Raw genomic sequence first — 20,514 nt, 5'->3', positions numbered from 1 at the left:
CATGCTGAAAAAGTGTTGCAGGGCCCCTTTAATGACGATAGCTTATGTTGCCTTCACGTTACATGCCCTGTCTATGACCATTTCTTGTTTTTCGTCTCGACTAAGATGTCCTTAACGAATATATCCTTACATGACCCACACTGTTCTCTTCCTGTCCCTTAAGGTTACACCTACAATTTTTCTTTCCACGACTCAATGCGTCGTCCTCAATTTACGTCGAACACTTTTCATGAGCTCGCAGGTTCCTGCCCCATAGTTAGGTACTTTTCAGCTGAAGCTGTTTCATACCATTCTGTTGAGGGAGAGTGGTAAACAACCCTTCGTGATCTGGGAATGCCTGCCAAATGCGCTCTACCCCATCTTTGTTCTCCACTGTGCCGAATGAAAAAACAGTCACGTGATTCCTCCCCCCCCCCGCTAAACAAAAAGAAGCAGGAATCTGGTCAAAATAGTTTGTCCGGTTTCATTCTTATTTCGTTCGTGCGAACGAAAATAACAAACCAAAGTTGCTCCATATCAATCACTTTCAATTTGATGCTCACGTTACTTGCCTTTGGGCTAGTTACATGTAAGCAGCAGACAAAGCATTGAAGTTGTCTCCAGGAAAGACGATCAAAAGGCAGGAGTAACGGACCACTTTCCTAGCATTAGTCGTAGGGGCAACGTTGATGACCGCTTCACACTCCTTGTTCGCCTAAAGAAGAGAAAATGAGAAATATGTTCAGTGATTACACGTGATAATATAGGACCAATCGGGCGAGTTTATCAGCCATGTGCAGCGAAGGAAATTGGCCCTTCCGAAGCCACCCCTTTTTACAGAGGAATACCCGTGTCACAGGGGCACACTTCCAAAGCCACCCTGTAGACTGCCTTCGATATGCCACCGCCCTAGCGACTCAAAGTAGTTGACGCGGCGGCCCTCGAAACGGGCCGTGAAGCAGCTCGAACTTTGCCTAGGCTAGTCGGCACGGTTAATACTTACCGAACCTCTAGCCCAGTTTTCCACCCAACTGAACTTCCGTTCGTCTCTCGTTTTTTTTTTCGCGCTGGTCTTTAGGTATGTAGTCTATCGGTTAGACGGCTTTTGTAATGCCTGAGTCACACGGGCATAAGGACCGGGTCGGACAGTACTCCTGCTGTTCCTCGTCGTGTTAGTCGTGTTGCTCGTCTGTGCGCGCTTGCGAATCGGCAACTGCTGCCGGTAATGCAACTACCAAATCGCTAGCGTACGAGCAAAGTCACGCTTAGCTGTCTGATAAGCTGCGGGGACTGAATCCGACAATGTCTTGCGACGGCTTTCACGCATCAGTGTGCGGTGCTTGGCTGCAAAAGCACCTACTGGAAAAACGAAAAGACGCGACACGTGTCACCGTACGGGTTCATGACGTTGGCGATCCTTTGAAGGCGTGCGCGCAACACAGGGTCCATACCGGCACGATTCGTAGAACCCCGGCAACAGCAGCGGTTAGCCGAGAAGCACGGAGTTAACGGAGTCGTGGCAACCGGAAGTGGCCGCCGTTTCGAAGAACGCGCTTGAGCGATGACGGATTGTCACGTGAGATTGGGAGGGCACTCGGCTAGGAAGGCAAAGAGGCTTTGGGAGAGGAGACCAGCCGACGAGCGGAAGGTAGCGAAGGAAAGAGTGAAACTACCGATCGCAGCGTTTCGACCATCAAACGCGTGTAACTCCGCTATTACAGCACCGTTTCGAAAAATTGTGAGGGCTACGTGTTCGTTTAGACTCGTGCACAACTGTCATACCAGAACTAAATTTCGACCTCTGGTTGGTTTAGGGGACCTTTAAGGGACAGGAACGAAGGTTAATAATAGCTGGTGTTTTACTTGGTAAACTTTGATACACCCTAAAGAATGGAGTGGCCCTCGATCTTTTAAGGGAGAAACGGCGATGTCCTCGTTGTTGGTCATTGTATGCGGTAACATTTTTCTCTTTTGCCATATTGTCCCGCGTGTTTTATTTCGATGTATTCGGATTTAACCCCCACAGACTGTTAGCACGCTCGGCGCACATCGCGCTACAGCGTTTGAGAAGCTTCGCGATTGTTCGAGATCATTCTGCTAAGACTGCGCGCAGGACGGGAATGGTCTAGTTTACTCGACAGCTTACGCAGTCACCACCGATAACGCTGAAATATTCGATAGCACGTGTATAAAAGCCAACGGGCTTTTATAATAAATTACCAGAGCCCGACGCTCTGTTCGCTGTTATCAACGTACAACGTAAATTGCTTGTAGCTTGACGTTTCATTTTCCGGGCACAAGTTCGCCAAAATAAACAGTTTCGTCTTTGAACACGCCGACTACTACTTTCGTCAACGTCACGACCACGTCACATCTGGTGGATGTGCTGTCCGTTCATGCTCCAGACGCCCCCGTCAAGCCGTGAGCCCAGCCCAACTCGCGAAGACATCGACGCCAACCACGACCAGCGAGCTAGCCGCAGGCAACAAGGTCTACCTCCAGAGTTCACGCCCACTACTACCTTAGTCAATGTCATGAACACGTGACATTATAGAGAAACGTTACTCCCCTGTAAATGGCTGACGCCAGACCACTGAAGCGAAGAACACAATTAGGCGAAAAAATTCGTGAGATCCCACGGACCGTGGGAATCGATGTCATGCGAAGCATACGCGGGATGGTGACTGTGGCGTAATTTTTCACATTAAGCAAAACGTAACGAAATGACGCTAGAGAAATATGGAAGTGGTATACGCACACTCATATGTTGAAGAGTCGTATATGTATCATATAACCAGTTGTTTACAGTTGAGTAACGATGCCAACAGAAACATGGGTGCTACCAACACCAGACGCGATAAGCTGATATGTAGTGCTTATATTCTTGAATACTGGATAGCGCGAATCCGAACAGAACAAAGAAGAAACACAAATGCACAGGACAGGCGTTACCCGCAACTAAGCTTCATTCAGGAAAGTTCCCCTGGATATACACACAGCCTTGTGGCACACGCAGGCGCACTGCACGTACGTTACAGTCACAGTTGTAGTTATTACAGTTGCGTTACAGTTGTTAGGCTTATACTTGTCCGTTATGACGGAGAACGCAAGCATGTTTCACGAACCCGTGTGTATGTGTAGAAGGGGTCCTTGACAGTTCTTGAACAAGGTCATCATCACCGTGATCAGTCAGCAATAGTAGCTGGACCGGACTTGTTAATTGGATCCGTTCGTGATTGTGGTTACAAGGGGTATAAGTGTAGTGAAGTGCGAGGTATAGCGGAGCTGGTGGAAATTCTGGATGCCTCTTACGATGAAATGATCTATGACGCCTCCTGTCCTGCACGTGGCAGCGAGGTCTTTTGATGCCCTGTCCAAATTCAAGCCGTCTTTCACGCAGTATAAAGACCAGGCGTTGTTGGGTCTTGATAAATCAATGTTGAAGTCACCGGTAATGATGAGAGGCCTGGTTCCCTCGGCAGATTTATTGTAGGAACCATTGACCCCGGTTTTCGCGTAATCGACGTGGTCCACGTTGCGGACCACGTGAACGAGTACATGGTAGTTGAGCGTCTTCCTGGGGTGTTCTGTCTTCAGCTTCCTCACTTTCCTTGTGTCCGCCACGGTGGTGTAGCGGTTACGGTGCTCGGCTGCTGACCCGAAGGTCGCGGGTTCGATCCCGGCCGCGGCGGTCGCATTTCAATGGATGCAAAATGCTAGATGCCCGTGTACTGTGCGATCTCGGTGCACGTTAAAGAATACCAGATGGTCAAAATTCCGGAGCCCTTCGTTACGGCGTCTCTCACAATCATATCGTGGTTTTAGGGCATAAAACCCCAACAATTATTATTATCACTTTCCTTGCGTGTCAATGTGTGTGTTCGCGTTTACTGTGTTGGTTGACACATTGTATCACCTGTGGCACATACCCGCATAACATACTCTGGTATGCGTGTAATGCGTGTATGTGCCACACGTGACTGAGAGAAAGGATTTCATGACGTGCGCGACAGGTATTTTGCGTTATTCATTTCATGACCAGTGAATCGTGTTCACCATACACTGATCCCCTGCTATGCCAATTTTGGTATATTATAAGTTATGGAGACGACCAGCAGAGCGCCCAGACGTAGGCGGCTAGATATATAGATAGATACGTAGATATAAACGCCCAAAGTGCCCGAGGTTCGCTAAGAAATGCTTCGCATTTAATAATTGCATCGATTCTCAACTGATAAATAGTATGCGCAGCGGCTAATCACACAAACCTACGGTCTCGCTCAACTAAATATCAAACGCCATGACAATGAAATGAAGCAGAGAAACCTTTGGGGATGACAACCTCCCGAAACGGAACGACGGAAGTCGTACGTTTCGCCCGGCCAGCGATATGACATTCACTTTGGAAGAGACGGATACTGCAAAAGAGTTCTGACCCCGACAGCGTATCTTAGACTTGCTGTCTTTATTTCTCGAAGCATCGGAAGGTGTAGCGGCGTTATCCACGCTATTACGGGGCAATCGGCCCTGAAATGTGCCTCCAAAAAGTACGATCGATAGTAGCGAAACAATACCGGTGTGACAGCGCATGGTTTCGGTAGATAGATGTTACACGATATATAAATAGATGGAGCTGTAATGGCGCCACAGCCGTGAAATAGGCGGTAGCTGTCGCCGTGTGGAGAAATTCAACGATACTAAAGTAAAACATAATAATATATATAAAACACACACAAATGTGCCCTGTGTGTGTCCCTTTTCGTGGGTCGTCTTTTTTGCGCCTGCTATTTCGAATCATGCAATACCAACACGCCCAGTTGCTCACTCTCACAGCGCTTTAATGTTTGGCTCGCGTGTTCTCGGGAGCGTCGACTACCGATCGGCAGCGTTTTCTGACCAAGCTGAAAAAAAGTGTTGCAGGCCCCTTTAACGACGAGAGCTTATGTTGCCTTCACGCTACATGCCCTGTCTATGAATATTTCTTCTTTTTGGTCTCGACGATGATGTCCTTGACGAATATATCCTTACATGTCCCACTGTTCTCTTCCTGTCCCTTAAGGTTAAACCTATAATTTTTCTTTCCACGACACATTGCGTTGTCCTCAATTTAAGTTGAACACTTTTCATTAGCTCTCAGGTTCCTGCCCCGTAGATAAGTACCTTTAAGATGAAGCTGTTTTACACCATTCTGTTGAGGGAGAGTGGCAAACTACAATTCATGATCTGGGAATGCCTGCCAAATGCCCTCTGCCCCATCTTTGTACTTCACTGCACCGAATAAAAAACAGGCACGTGATTGCCTCCCGCCCCAACCTCTAAACAAAAAGAAGCGAGAAATCTGGTCACAATAGTTTGTCCGGATTTATTAACAAAGCAAATTTGCTTCAAATGAATCACTTCTTTCAAATTGATGCACATGTTACTTGTCTTTGGGCTAGTTACATGTAAGCAGCAGAAGAAAAGTTGAATTTGTGGGCTTCAGTGATGGAGGACCAAACGGCAGGAGTAACGGACCACTCTCCTAGCACGAGTACCAGGAGCAACGTAGATGAATGCTTTACACTCCTTGTTCGGCTGAAGAAGAGAAAACGACAAAAATGTTCAGTGATTAAATGTGATAATAGAGGACCAATCGGGCGAGTTTATCAGCCATGTGCATCGAAGGAAATTGGCCCTTCCGATGCCACCCTTTTTTACAGAGTAATACCCGTGTCACAGGGGCACACTTCGAAAGCCTCCCTGTCGACGACCTTCGAAATGCCGCCGCCCTAGCGACTCAAAGCAATTGACATGGCGGCCCTCGAAACCGGCCACGTAGCAGCTCGAACTTTACCTAGACTAGTCGGCATGGTTGCATGCTTATCGATCCATCTAGCCCAGTTTTCCACCCAACTGAGCTTTCTTCCCTTCGTCTCTCGTTTTTTTTTCGCGCTGGTCATTAAGTATGTAGCCTATCGGTTAGACGGCGTTTGTAATGCCTGTGTCATACGGGCATAGGCACAGGGTCAGACAGTACTCCTGCATGGTTGCCCATGCAGGATGCTATTTCTCCATCATGCGCTGAAATAAAAAAAAAATATGCCGTAATATATAATTTAATCTCGTGCCTGAGGATTAATCTTGTCATTGATCACTTCATCTGATTTTAACTTGATAGATACCAATATTGGCATGGCGTGAATATGGCAAATGTAAATAAGCGGTGATGCATCGTATATACCAGAATGTACTGGGGCGGTCAAATGTTCACACGCTATGCTGCCGTAGCATTACACGGGACAGAGGCCTGTGGACTTTTGACTACCCCTGCACATGCATGCGTGCATGGCAAACCTGCCATAATTAACATGTCAGGACATGCGTTGCATTGTCTAAATTCCATTTATTTACTCGAACTAAAAATCAGACATCGAGCGTCCTACGTACGCATTTTTTTTGTAGAAATTTCACGCGGGCTTATATCTGACTAGTTTTGTTTGTGTGCTTTCATTATTCATAAACACCATATCAAAACACTTATTTCGAAAGAACTGATACTTCATACGCAAAAATCCCCCACACTTTTGATGAAATAGAGCAATATGCGCTTGTCTGTTCGTCGCCTAAGCTGCAGAAATCCTCTGTATTTTTTGTTGTAAGTGTACAAATAAGAAGGTGCATGCACTTTATAGTGTTGATCCCGCATGTACAACTGTATGAAAAATATGCTGTTAAAATGTGCCTCGAACACGGTGTACACAATATTTTCAGGTAGCGACACGTCGCAACAAGCGATGCACTGCTATTCGACAAACGCCTTTCTCGAACGGCATGCTCCTCTGCGGATATGATGGGGTGAAGGAACGCACACCGTTGTCGGAGGCTGTGCCGTGGCCCGGACCAGGGCTGTAGAAATATTGTCTTTTCGCTCTCCCTCAACAACTGTACGACTCTCTTTAAACAGACACGCGAACTCTTTTTCGGGTACAAGGAATCTCAGATGAGAATAGGATGCTCCCCAAAGGGCGTTCACGTGTCTCCTAAAGAGAGTGTTGTACGTGGCAAGTGAGGGCTCAGCAGAAGGAGTCAAATGATTTTTTTGTTTCATTTTTAGAGTGTAGCTCTGCAAACACATTGCAAAAGTATCGAAAGGTGGGCTAGTTGGTAATTCATACTTCTTCGGCTTACTGGGAGTGCGGTACACACAACAGACGAAGGAAGAACCACAGAACACGAGCGCTCACTAACATTTCCAGGAATGCAGACCAGTTTATAAGCCATCCTTCATTATCACTACATGACTGTGAATTTAACTACATTGATAGTTCTTAGACAAGTGCCTCGATAAAGTGCGCCGCGCGCTGCTCGTGCTGTAATCTTTTCCTTTTTTTGACATGCGCACCTTTGTGTATAAATGTGTCCTTCTAATGTGTGAATAAACCAGTTGTTAGTGAGCGCTCGTGTTCTGTGGTTCTTCCTTCGTCTGTTGTGTGTACCGCGCTCCCACTAAGCCGAAGAAGTCTGCAAACACAGGCAGACATGAAAGCTTACCGGTTTGACTGGAGGGCACTTCCACGCATCATATTGGTCTCGACCGATCTTGCAGTTTGATTGTGCCGCAACGAATTTGATCTTGTAATTAAAGCCGTTAACGACCTGCATATATGTAAGAGAAGTTGAGTTATTACTTATGCGCAGGGGCATAGCCAAGGGGGGGGGGGTTGGGGGGGTTCAAACCCCCCCCGAAATGTTTCAGTTTTGCTTGCGTATATACGCACGCACACATACAAACGCACGCACGAACATACATAAAGTATGGTTGAACCCCCCCCGAAAAAAATTTCTCGCTACGCCCCTGCTTATGCGCTGTGGGAGGCGAAGGACGCCGTAGTGGAGTGCTACGCATTGATTTTGACAACCGGGATTCCTTGAGTGGCTCTAAATTAAAACCCTGGAGCTCGCTTGCATTTCACTCTCATCAGGCAACACACCAGTGCACGCCACACGAGTTCGAACTGAATTCGTCGCTTTCATGTAGGAGGCCCCTGATCCACTGAAAGACAATGGTGGGCCCTGGAAAAAGCAAGATATCCGGCCTGCTTTTCATGAAATTCACGTGGCAATGTCTAAAACGAGCACGATATTGGATGTACTAAAACGAAACATTAAATTGATGCTGAATACAGCAAATTATTTTTCAAAAGCGTCGAGCGGTTTTGAATGACTCACGAAACTTCTGGAGACAGGATAAATGGTGGCTCGATGTTAGGAGACGTGGATGCGAACTTATCTATTTTTAGTCCTTCCGTTCATGCATCGTTCAGGTAGATTCGATAGCGATATCACCAAAGGAGATAATGCGAAAAATAAATTAAAAGAACTACTGCAGAGCCCAGGAAATCATACATCATCCAGCATATTTATGGCGAGCTACTTATGCTTATCATTTGCCGTTGACGGTAGGCATATATCTTAGGTGCTTCAGCGCGGCAGAGGCTTCTTCACTATTATCCGGGAGATGGCGCAACGGACCAAAAGGAGCGCTTTAAAGGGCGTCGCCCTGCTCGTATAGCGTTGAAGGAGAGGGGGGGGGGGCTGGCACCTACGACTCTGTACTTTGACCTACAAATCATGGTCGCCAGTGCTCGCGCGCTGATCTCTCGAGGGGTGTTGAACAGATGGCTCATAGCTTTTTACGTGTTGTGCTTTCGTCGAAAACGTTGCATTAAAGCCACAGACCACACGAAGGTCACCTCGCTCGCTGCAGCGGCTATGCTTGCCAAAGAAATCTGCTGCTAGCCTTTCTTCTTACGAGGTTCCAGTTCGTTGCTATGCACGTCTTTAGATTTGCCCCAGCGAAACGGAATTATATTCTCACCTCCATACCTTACCATCGTCATTCACCACTCTTTCACTCCCCTGTCCACCCTCCCCGCTGTAGATTAGCAGGCCAGAGCAAACTGTAGCTCAGACCGACCTCTGTGCCTTTCTGTAAATAAATTATATATCACTCTCTCTTGCTATTGCATTCATTACTTCGCCCTTCGACAAAACTTTTACATTTTTTAAATTCCAGTCATGTCGAAAACAACTTTGACTGAATACATTCTTAGCGAAAACATTTTATAGGGCCTGGCAAAGGGCTTATAACATACTTAATTCAATAGGAGATGATAAAGGAGTGTGTGTTCTGGTGGGAATATTTTAAGTGTTTACATGGTTTTCTGCCTCTTGCTCCCAAAAAATTGCTTTTCGAATCTTTATATTACTCTGCCTTACTTTCTCTGGTTTTATCTCCGCTTCTTTTAAACAGCCGGTTTCGTGGCGGATAGGCGCAGCGTGTACGCGCTATTTAATAGAAGAAAAACGAGCAGGTCTATGGCATCTGGAGAGCTTCATAAGTTCTCAAGTGTATATTTATCCAGGAGTGGATGAAATCCCCCAACCTGGTGGCTGAACTTCAGCGGGAACGAAGTACAACATTATGTAGCTATTGCGGATGTTTGGATCGAGTTGGTGCGATATGTTAGAAATCAAAACAGCGTGACAGACAGGGTGTAATTGTAAGGAAACAGAGAATAGCGCTACTGCCTGTCCTTCTCTTAGTGGTGTTTTGTTTTGCGCTGTTTTGATGCCCAGTGCACCAAAACGCCTGCGTACTCAGGTTTAGGCCCACGTCCAGGTAGCTCACATGGTCAGCCTTAGCCCCGAATGAAGATATGTTACTTGAGTCGTGCTTGGTTTAGTTCCGCCATTCTCAAGACATGAATGAACAGAAGCCGAAGAAAGTACTACCCACGTGCCAGCCCTTCTTTCGATTCTTTGCGGCCGATTCTACGAACGCGCAACACAAAAGGAAACTTGGAGAAGTGTGCCGTTCTTGGGCGACCACTGAAACCCGTGGGAAAAGCTTTGAAGACAAACAAAACAAGATGCTGACCACGATAAAAGCAAAATCTGGAATCCGTCACATCTGGAATCTATCGAAATCCAGACAACGGTGCACGCACTCAGTTGCAATGACGGAAACTTCCCACAGACGTACGCACGTTGCTTACGTCACATTTCAGAACATACATAACCGGACCGCACACGCACTGTATTTCCATTTGTGAACAAGGCTCCCGTACGGGAGCCGAAACGTCTTGCTTTTTGCTTTTATCGCGGTTAAGCGTCTTGTTTTAATTGTCATGTCTGTTCCAGACCGGATGGGTTTCCGTCCAAAGGTGCTGTGCAGGATGGCCCGAGTTATAGGATAGTCTGACAAAGCCAATGTTAGGCGCACAGTAGTTTCTTTCGTTACGGCATGGTTGAGGCATGCACCGAGAACCAAAGCAAGAGTACTATGCAGGATGGCCCGAGTTTGGCGAAACTCGGGACCTTTCCGAGCTCTGGCAACACCCCCTTCTGAACGAGCTACCAGTACGATAAGGTGAAATTCATTGCTCAGCGCGCGCTCCGTTCCATTGGTTACGATGGAACGCGGCGCCACGTCAAGGGCTGTCGAGAAGGTTAGGTGTTGTCTTAAAACTACAGACACCTTCTTTCATTTGTTTGTCGTTCCACTGAGTGCAGAAGTGCACCCACGCCAGAAAAGTGGCAGAAAGTTCTGCTAACTATATTTCTGATCTGTGTGCACGCCGTTTGAATTCATTTTGAAGCGTTTAATGTCTGCACTAAGTATACTTTAGAATAATCAGCACCGTGGCCTCCGAGATTAGCTCCGCCCGAGGGCCTTACAACACCGCGGCTGGAGCTAATCTCTGAGGCCATGTGTAAAATCACCATTGTCGGCCTGTACATTTCAGCGCGTTGCTCGGCCGGCGCGCGCCCTCTTCGTCCTTTTTTCATCGTCTGCTCGCTTCCCGAGCACGTGCGCCCGGCTGATTAGCTAACTTGCTGGGCGGTATGCCTAGCTAATTAAGTCAGAACATGCTATGACCAAGTTGATTAAGCCAAGTCATGCTAAGGCTTAGCTAATTAAGCCACGTCTTACTAATACCATGCTAATGAAACCACGTGAAGCTAAGAACAAAGTCATTAAGATCATGCTAATTAACATGACGCTAATTAGGAGTTTGTATTTAAAACCAAGCTAATCAGGACCTTACTCACTGATATCGTGTTACGTTGGATCGTGTTAATTAGGATTATGCTAATTATTTCCGTACTAATTAGACCTCGCTAATAAAACCTGAGTAATTATTGTGGTTATTAAGACATTTACAATTAAACAGGACTATTGAATATACTATGAAGACCTACTTAATAAATAGCACCAATATTGAGGCCGAACCAATAGGGTCTTTATTCCGAAGCCGACCAAGCATACTGAGTTGACGAGCCATGCAAAAACGTGGAACATGCTTGGTGATCACAAGCTCCAGCGACGGCTCCAGCCTTGCACAAGTAGTGCAAGCTAACCAAATTATTTTACATGCAAAGAAGTTGCTGAGTAGTGTCCACTGCATGAAACGCTTGACAGGCATACCGGCACTATGACAGTCACGAGTTGAACTGTGGCCTTTTCAGAGTCAAGATGTTTGTCCCTGAGTTCGCGCGTCAATCAATTTGATTAACAGACGCCCGCGGTGAACATTGTTCCGCCACCGCGTTTGATCTTGCCGAGCAGCGGTGCTCACGTCGTAACGCCAGCGAGCGGCACAGTTAATCTAAGAGCTTAATGGCACAGGCTATGCACACACGCACGAAGAAGGAAAGGTTATATCATCACGTGGCTACGATGTCTCGCCTTCAATTTCACCGCGCTTCAGGCGTACCACTCAAAGCAATGAAGCAATACCACCAGGGGTGGTATTGCTTCATTGCTTTGAGTGGTATTGCTTCATTTCTCGTCGCAAATACCACCCCTGGTGGTATTTGTGACGATTTGTGACGAGAAATGTTACTATTGTAGCGAAGCGTTGGAAATCTGTAATGGGTCGCCCTTTCGAGCGCTTTCTAGTGGGTTGTCCCCTTCGGCTCTTCTCTGACAGCACGCTCCTCGTGCTCATAGTCCGCGCTCTGTCTTGACTGTCGCCGTTGTGCTTTATCGACTAGTGCCATCAATAAACGTCTTTATAAGTTGGTGGAGAGTGCTGCGCCGTCCAACCAGCTTCGGTCCCCGTTCGATGCCCCTGGCGCTTCGATCCCGTACCGTGACTTCTACCATGCCTCAAGACGCCGCCCAACAAACGCTTCCCCCTGTACCGACACTATGCCCCGGTGCCTCCCGCATCCGCGACCCTCCTATATTCACCGGCGCGGATGGCACTGACCTGGAGGACTGGCTCGCGATATACGAGCGCGTGAGCGTACCCAACAAATGGGACGAGAAAGGAAAGCTGATCAACCTGGTTTTCTACCTCGCGGGTGTGGCCAGCCTGTGGTACAACAACCACGCAACCGATTTCCTCACGTGGTCTGATTTCAAGACCGCCATCATCAACGTGTTTTGCCGACCTGCCGTTCGTAAACTGCAAGCCGAACAGCGTTTACGTGAACGAGCTCAGCAGAACGCTGAGTCGTTTACCAGCGACATCGAAGACGTCCTTGACCTGTGCAAGAAGGCCGACGTAACCATGTCTGAGTCTGACAAGATTTGCCACGTTATGAAAGGCATTGACGACGATGCCTTCACCATGCTGCTCGCCAAGAACCCTCGTACCGTGACAGAGGTGATCACGCTCTGCCGAAGCTACGAGGAGCTGCGCCGGCAGCGGTTGCTGACCCGTCGACCTCCATCACGCGACGCCGACCTCGCTGGCTTGTCGGCCATTTCTGATCACTCGGGCTTGCTCGCCGAGGTCAAGTCATTTGTGCGCGAGGAAATCGCCCGACAGTTTTCTCTACTGGCCTTGCCTCAGTCGCAGCATGTTGAACAGCCGTCGACCGCACTGCTGCCTCCCTTACGCTGCGCTATTCAACAGGAAATCGCGGAGGTCATGCCGGAATACCACCAGCCACCTCCGGCGCTTGCGCCACTAAGTTACGCGCAAGTTGTAGAGGCCACCCCCAGCGATCCCTGTGATCCCTGTGTCTGCCCCACATCCTTACGCCGACGTCGTCGCCAGACCACAGGCCTTCGAGGCGAGTGTGCCGGCTGCGTACGCCGACGTCAGTCCTAGGCCACGACTGCAGCACACCATGCAGTTCTATCAGCCGCCGCCCCGTCCATCGCGTCTTGGGCCATGGATGGGACCCACCCTGGCGAAACGATGGCGCACTTCCGACAACCGCCCCATCTGCTTTGCGTGCGGTTGCGCCGGTCACGTCGCCCGCTATTGCAATCGCGTGCAGTCGCCACCAGTCGTCTCAACCATGTCAAGCCAGTCAAGCCGCCCGTATTACGATTCACCGCAGCCTATGTCACCGCCGTTTCGCCCAGCGCCCTCTACCCGCCGTTCACCGTCACCACGACGCCGCTCACTTTCCCCGATGCGGCCACGTCTGGTCCCACGCGACCAGGAAAACTAGTCGTCGCAGTCCACGAGGCAAGGGCTGCGACGCGATCGAACTGGGAAAGCCCTCAGCGAAGCCCTTCGAACGTGATAGACGTGTTTGTAGACGGTGTAGACAGCGCCCAACGTATTCACCCTACAGCGGTGTGCACAGCCCGCGTCATGATTAAGGACGCTATGTACGCCATCGAACTGATCATAATTCCTGCATGCTCGCACGAGGTCATCCTCGGATGGGATTTTCTCTCCCGCCACGACGCCGTCATTCATTGCGCACCAGCCGAAATAGAGCTGTCACCATTCTCTAATTTGACGCCGGAAGACAGTCCATCGGCTGTGAGCAAGGTACTCGTAAAAGACGACATCAAAGTGCCTGCAAACTCGTCAACATCGGTGTCCGTCTACTGCACCAGTCTATCCGACACCGTTGCACTCCTCTCGCCATATGACCGTATTTGCACGAGGAAAGGCTTGCTGGTGCCTTTCGCGACCGTTCAAGTCACTCAGGGCAGCACCTCTATTTTTAAGTGCGAATGCACTTTATAAGCGACCCTGAATCCGCCGTCCCATAGCAACGGCGCGAGGAGCGGAGAGAAGCGTCTGTAGCAACGGCGCAGCGACGTCACGCCCCACGTGACTGCGCGCGCTCCGCCCTCCGCTCCGTGGCTGCGCGCGCCCCGCGCATTGCCTGTGGTGATGAAGGCCGGCGGCGAGACGCCGAACGAAAGCGTGCGAAGCGAGCCGAGCACCCCGAAGCCGATCTGGCGCGGGGACGCGCGATGCGTGAGCGAGCGCGGGCCCTCGAATTCGATCGGCCGGACGCGCGCTTCAAGCGAGACTTCCTGGACCGCAGCTTCGGATATAGCTGCGCGGTGTGCGATCGACTGTGGTTCGACAACAACCTGAGCCCCATCTCGGGCGTGCGCAACGCCGCCAACAAGTTGAACGCGTTGCGGGTTCTTTGGAACGAGTTCGGAAGACAGATCATCATCATCAGTAAAAGTGCTTTGCACTTAAAAACGGCCAGACCTCCGTGGGTCGGCTGGCGCGTGCTCTCTCGCTGCCGTCTCCTTCGCTCGGCTCTGCAGTTTAGTCGCGCGCGCCCCCTCATAGCATCACCCCGTGCTTCGCACTTCCTCATACTCCCCTGCGGGGAAATGCGGGTTTTTGTAATCAATCCCTCCCTGTACAGTGTTACGTTGGCGCGAGGGGAATGTCTCGGCAGCGTGGAACCCCTCGAAGACGCACAAGTTATGAACGAACTCGATGACACGCACGGCCGCAGGTCCAGTACGCTCAGTGCTGTTTCGATCTGGTTCAACACCCGCTGACCTGTTTGGGTCCACCATAGCTGACAACCTTACACAGGTCCAGCGTTCCCAGCTTCTGGACCTGTTGGAAGAATTTCGTTCTTCTTTCGATGTCGCTCAAACTTCTCTCGGCCGCACGTCGGCCGGTACGCACGGCATCGACACTGGCGCCCACCTGCCACTGCGGCAACATCCATATCGCGTATCTCCCACAGAACGCTGTGTAATCACCGAAGAAGACGACGACATGCTTCGACGCGATGTTATTCGACCCTCCAACAGCCCCTGGGCGTCTCCAGTCGTTCTTGTTGCGAAGAAGGACGGTTCTGTGCAGTTCTGTGTGGACTACAGACGACTCAACAAGATCACTCGTAAGGACGTGTATCCACTGCCGCTCATAGACGATGCGATTGACAGCCTGCAAGGCGCCGAATTCTTTTCATATCTCGATTTTCGCTCAGGGTACTGGCAAGTACCTATGGCTGATGACGCTCGACCGAAGACCGCCTTTGTCACGCCCGACGGCCTGTACGAATTCAACATCATGCCGTTTGGGCTGTGTAATGCGCCGGCCACCACTGAGCGCATGATGAATACCATCCTGCGCAACCTGAAATGGCACACGTGCTTGCGCTACCTCGACGACGTCGTCGTTTTTGCTCCGGACTTTTCCACCCATCTTCAACGCCTACGGCATGTTTTGACGCGTTTGAGCGACGCCGGTCTGCAACTGAATCTAAAGAAGTGCCGATTTGCAGCACGGCAGCTGACAATCCTCAGCTACGTCGTGCCCAAGGACGGAATTCTCCCCGATCCAGCCAAACTTCGCGCCGTGACCGAGTTCCCGAAACCTACGTCCGTCAAAGCACTGCGCAGTTTCGTAGGACTGTGTTCCTACTTTCGGCGCTTCATTCGAAATTTCGCGACTATCATATCGCCCCTGACGAAGCTCCTCGGAAGTAACGGGCCTCTCCATTCATGGTCGTCCGAGTACGACGACGCTTTCGAAAAGCTCCGTCGTTTGTTGACGTCGCCTCCCATACTACGCCAATACGACCCTACGGCTCCTACAGAGGTACACACAGACGCTAGCGGTGTTGGCCTTGGCGCTGTCCTTGCGCAGCGCAAACAAGGGTTCCCTGAATATGTCGTGGCATATGCAAGTCGTACGCTTACTAAAGCCGAGACCAATTACACCGTCACCGAAATGGAATGCCTGGCGATCATCTGGGCCCTAACGAAATTCAGACCTTATTTGTATGGTCGCCCATTTGATGTGATCACCGACCATCATGCACTATGCTGGTTGTCGTCATTGAAGGATCCCTCAGGTCACCTCGGCCGCTGGGCACTTCGCCTACAGGACTATGATATCCGCGTGCTGTGCCGCAACGGACACCAGCATGCTGACGCAGACGCACTCTCGCGCTCCCCCTTGCCTGACGACAATACCCATAGCTCAGTGTCTCACAATGCCGTTTCTTCTATCGACATTCACACCATCGCTACTGAACAGAGCAAGGATCACTGGATTGCCTCATTGATAGACTTGCTGACTGATCCATCGGCAACACCATCCACTCGCGCGTTGCGTCGCCAAGCCCACCATTTCGCCGTTCGCGATGACCTCCTCAACCGACGCAATTACGGCGACGGCCGCCAGTGGCTACTCGTAATACCCCGCAGTCTGCGTTCTGACATATGCGAGTCGTTCCACTCTGATCCGCAGTGCGCACACTCTGGGGTATCGAAAACCTACCACCGCATTCGCCAACGGTACTTTTGGCGAGGGATGTACCGCTACGTGCAGAAGTTCATTCGCTCCTGCATCGATCGTCAGCGCCGCAAAACATCAACGCACCTGTCGCCAGCAGTTCTGCAACCTCTGCCTTGCCCTGGCCGGCCGTTTGGGGCGTTGGCATAGACTTGTATTGACCACTTCCTCTAACGTCGGCTGGTAACCGCTGGGCCATCGTCGCTGTTGACCACCTTACGTGATACGCCGAAACTGCCGCACTCCCAGCGGCTACAGCGCGCGATGTTGCCTCCTTCCTGCGGCACCGATTCATGCTGCGCCACGGTCCACCCCAGGAGCTGCTCAGCGATGGAGGTCGTCTCTTCTTGTCGGAAGTCGTCGAAGCCATTCTCAAAGAGTGCAACTTTGTTCACCAGAAAACTACTGCTTACCATCCGCAGACGAATGGCCTCACCGAATGCTTTAACCGCGCGCTCGGCGAGATGCTTTCGATGTACGTCGCCGCCGATCACACCAATTGGGGTACCATTCTGCCTTTCGTCACCTACGCCTATAATACCGCCCCTCAGAGCACTACTGGTTCCTCCCCCTTTTTCCTATTGTACGGCAGACACCCGTCGCACACAATCGACACAATCCTTCCATACAAGCCGGATCCGTCTGAGTGTGCGCCTATTTCTGCCACAGCCAGACTTGCTGAGGAGTGTCGGGAGCTTGCCAAGAGGTTTACTACGCGTGACCAAGAGCGGCAAAAGAGCATTCGCGGTGACACCACCACTTCTGCGCCCACGTTCCTCCCTGGAGCACTCGTATGGTTCTCCGTTCCTACCACTGCAACTGGCCCCTCTTCCAAACTGCTGCCCAAGTACGACAGCCCCTACCGTGTCGTCGAACGCACGTCCCCGGTCAACTACCTGATCGAACCCATTGAACCATCTTCGGACATGCGCCGTCGAGGGCGCGACATTGTCAACGTGGAGCGGCTGAAGCCCTACCATGACCCGCTCATAGTGACAAGCAGTTAGGTCGCCAGGCGGCTCCGTTTTCGTACCCGGAGTAATTGTAGCGAGGCGTTGGAAATTTGTAATGGGTCGCCCTCTCGAGCGCTTTCTAGTGGGTCGTCCCCTTCGGCTCTTCTCTGACAGCACGCTCCTCGTGCTCAGAGTCCGTGCTCTGTCTTGACTGTCGCCGTTGTGCTTCGTCGACTAGTGCCGTCAATAAGCGCCTTTATACTATTTACATGTTTGAGGAGGCGTTGTTTCTACCAACTCGTTACTGCAGAAAAGTCTTCATACGTGCAATGGAAGTACAGCAGTAACCCGTCCATTTATTTCTGTTCCATTCGAGGGAAGCGAAATGAGCTGCAGCACAGAGCTGTGTGTGCGCCCTTGTTGCCTTCGAGAGTGGAAATTTCCATGCCGCAGTTGGAACGGAAAGAACTTTCCGAAAGATGAAGAACGCCCACGAACACGCTCGTGGGAGGCGCGAAGGTCAGTTGGCAAAAAGATAGCGCGACAATCACGCTGACGTCGCTGCACTGTTGAAATGTTCACTGAGTGGCAGCGCTGACGCGTTCGCACGCGGCGTTCCTTTGAAAACCGCCGGAAAAGCTGCATATGCATTTGTGACGCCATCCTCGTTCTTGTAGCCGTTTGTATGAACGCTGCTATCGCGCGCTCCGCACTGCCTACCTGTCATGACCGCCGTAGTGCGAGCGCAGATTAAACTCATGTGCCCGAGAAGCGCATAGCACTCCAACTCTCGACTTCGAGGGACGCTTTCCACAATGAACACTGCGCATCGCAGCGGTGGAGGGCATCGCGTTGGTGTCACGTCACTCGTTAGCAGTAACATAACAAGAATGTGATCTTAGCACTTCGCGCGGATTGGTATCTTGAAATATACGTCCCTTTTTTGTCTGAACCACGCGCCTAACGCAAACAATTTTTCATAGGCGTGCGCCGGGTTCCCCATCAGGGAGGAGCGAAGGTTCATCGCAGTGCCCCCCCCCCTACTAAGTGAATGTACGAGGCAGATTTTGCGCCCCCCCCCTCTTAGTGACTAGGGGGGGGGTTGTACGGGGGCAATTTCGCGCTCCCCCCTTCTTGAGTGATTTGGGGGGGGGGCGGCCGCCTCCCCCCTGTGAGCACGCCTATGCCATTTTGTTGACTCGTCATGTATGACATTCATACATGACGAGCCACGTGCATCTACATCAATGAAGGAAGGGAATTTCTTAGGGCTAGTTTCTTTTATTTGGCACAACTTTGATGAACACTAGCAGATAATGCAGCCAAAGAATGTATAGGGGATGTTAATTGTACTGTTTTAAGCGTATTGTAATAATTGATGTACACCTGAAGAAATTAAAGTGCCTTCGGATCCGAAGATCGCAGGTTTGCTCCCGGATGGGTAGACCACACCCATCGCATATTTAACAAAGGGCTTGTCGTACACGGAGCAAGAGACGTCAACGTATATTGGAACCCCCGGAGCGCGCGACGGCATCTTGATATGAGGCCCCCTGGTGGCACCGGGGTGCGCAAGACGACATCGAATGCACGGACCTTGTACAGTATGCTTGCGTTTATTACAACAAGCTTTAAGGTTGTAACACCCGCAAACGTAGGTGTCTTGTGCTCAAGTATTTTTGCTTGTGTTTGTACGTTCAAGCCTCCCAGCCATGTAAAATGCGCTTCATGTGTTCTGATCTTTTCGTGTTCAGATATCGTTTCATCTAAGATATCGGAGTATAGAGAATAATGCAAAATTAAACTACGAATGTCGGAGAATCGGAGATTTACGAAAACTAAACTCCAATAAACGCCGAATTTCTGCTAAAAATAAACTTCAAAAAACACCCTCCGAATTTCAAGAAAAATAAATAATGAAAACATGGAGCCCTACTCTTAAGAAACCTGGAGGTAATATATGAAGGCTATACATATGGGTTGGTTACATTCCGCGCACTTCTCTATCACATTTATTATATGAGGAATTACCTTTGCTCACCTCACTCTTAGCTCACCTTGCGTAGCGTGCGCGTGTCATTCATAAATAACAAACAAACAAAGGCACCACGAACCGAACCAATAAAGCTCTGGACTAACCTGAGTGGAGACTCGAATGAGCCTGACGACCGTGTCGTACATCTTCTTTCCCTTCGTTTGCTTCGACACCGCGTAGTGGGCAAGTATCAGGTACTGGGGGTCGCCATGCGGATTCTGCTCTTGCCAGGCTCCCGTGAGCGATGAATCGGCGTAGCCGCTGTCGAGCAATACACCTAGCCACACCCCTAGGAGCATGATCATGCAGGTCGGCTTGATCGCTGCCATGTCGGTCGGAAGCATTCAACACGAGCTGGAAGTGACGTAGCGTACGTTTCAGGCAACGCTTTCAATTGTTCTAGCGCACACGCTACCCTAAACTAGAGCGCTCACTGCCGACAGTGTAGGGTACAGCACACCGGATGTTCCCGCCTGGTTCCTCTACGCCATGTAATAGCATGCAAGTGCGTTTTCAGTGATGATGCGCTCCCTCTGCCATTCACGGACTTAGAGACGTGAGTTGGGCTAGTTGGTGCGTATTAACTACAGACATAACTGATTAGCGCAAAAAAAAAAAAAACACGGACAAGATAGAGACGCGCTCCGTCCTGTCTGTCGTCTCTACCTTGTCCGTGGTTTTTTGGCGCTAATCACTTATGTCTGCATCCACTGACATTACGCACCTCATTCCTGTTCTTTGTCTCTGGAGTCGGAATAAACTAATGTGTTATTACATACACATTCGATATGTGTGCCTTTCTTCGGCCATCTTTTCCGTGCGCTTTCCGTCCGTTTTGAAGACAACTTTTGAAGTTGTCTTCAAAATGGACCACCAACGTGCCCGAGCTGCCTCAATAGTGATCGTCGTGAATCATGCGCGCCTCAGTTCCAATATAGAGCAGCAGCACTTCACATGCGTTCCAAGAGTTATTCCGTTGCTTTAAATAGGGAGACCGGAGTTTGTGTAGGCAGATGGTGGCCAA

At 50.1% G+C, this 20,514-nt stretch overlaps 1 protein-coding gene across 1 annotated transcript; it reads right to left on the bottom strand.

Annotated features, from left to right (window-relative positions):
- Nucleotides 1-562: 562 nt before the first annotated feature.
- Nucleotides 563-19,819, bottom strand: LOC125756423 (salivary cystatin-L2-like). Its single transcript, XM_049411210.1, has 2 exons — nt 19,595-19,819; nt 563-694 (listed from the first exon to the last, which is right to left on the bottom strand). The coding sequence occupies exons 1-2, from the start codon at nt 19,817-19,819 to the stop codon at nt 563-565; spliced, it is 357 nt and encodes a 118-aa protein (XP_049267167.1).
- Nucleotides 19,820-20,514: the final 695 nt, after the last annotated feature.

Source organism: Rhipicephalus sanguineus, chromosome 11 (genome assembly GCF_013339695.2).
Source record: "Rhipicephalus sanguineus isolate Rsan-2018 chromosome 11, BIME_Rsan_1.4, whole genome shotgun sequence".
NCBI classification, from domain to species: domain Eukaryota; kingdom Metazoa; phylum Arthropoda; class Arachnida; order Ixodida; family Ixodidae; genus Rhipicephalus; species Rhipicephalus sanguineus.
Note: the sequence above shows the minus strand (reverse complement) of the source record. Positions and strands in the feature narration are given on the sequence as shown.

Excerpts from the sequence above, each read along its gene's own strand:
- LOC125756423 (XM_049411210.1), bottom strand. The coding sequence starts at position 19,819 with ATGGCAGCGATCAAGCCGACCTGCATGATCATGCTCCTAGGGGTGTGG. Across the intron at positions 695-19,594 it reads TCATTCGAGTCTCCACTCAG|GCGAACAAGGAGTGTGAAGC; the intron begins GTTAGTCCAGAG and ends TCTCTTCTTTAG.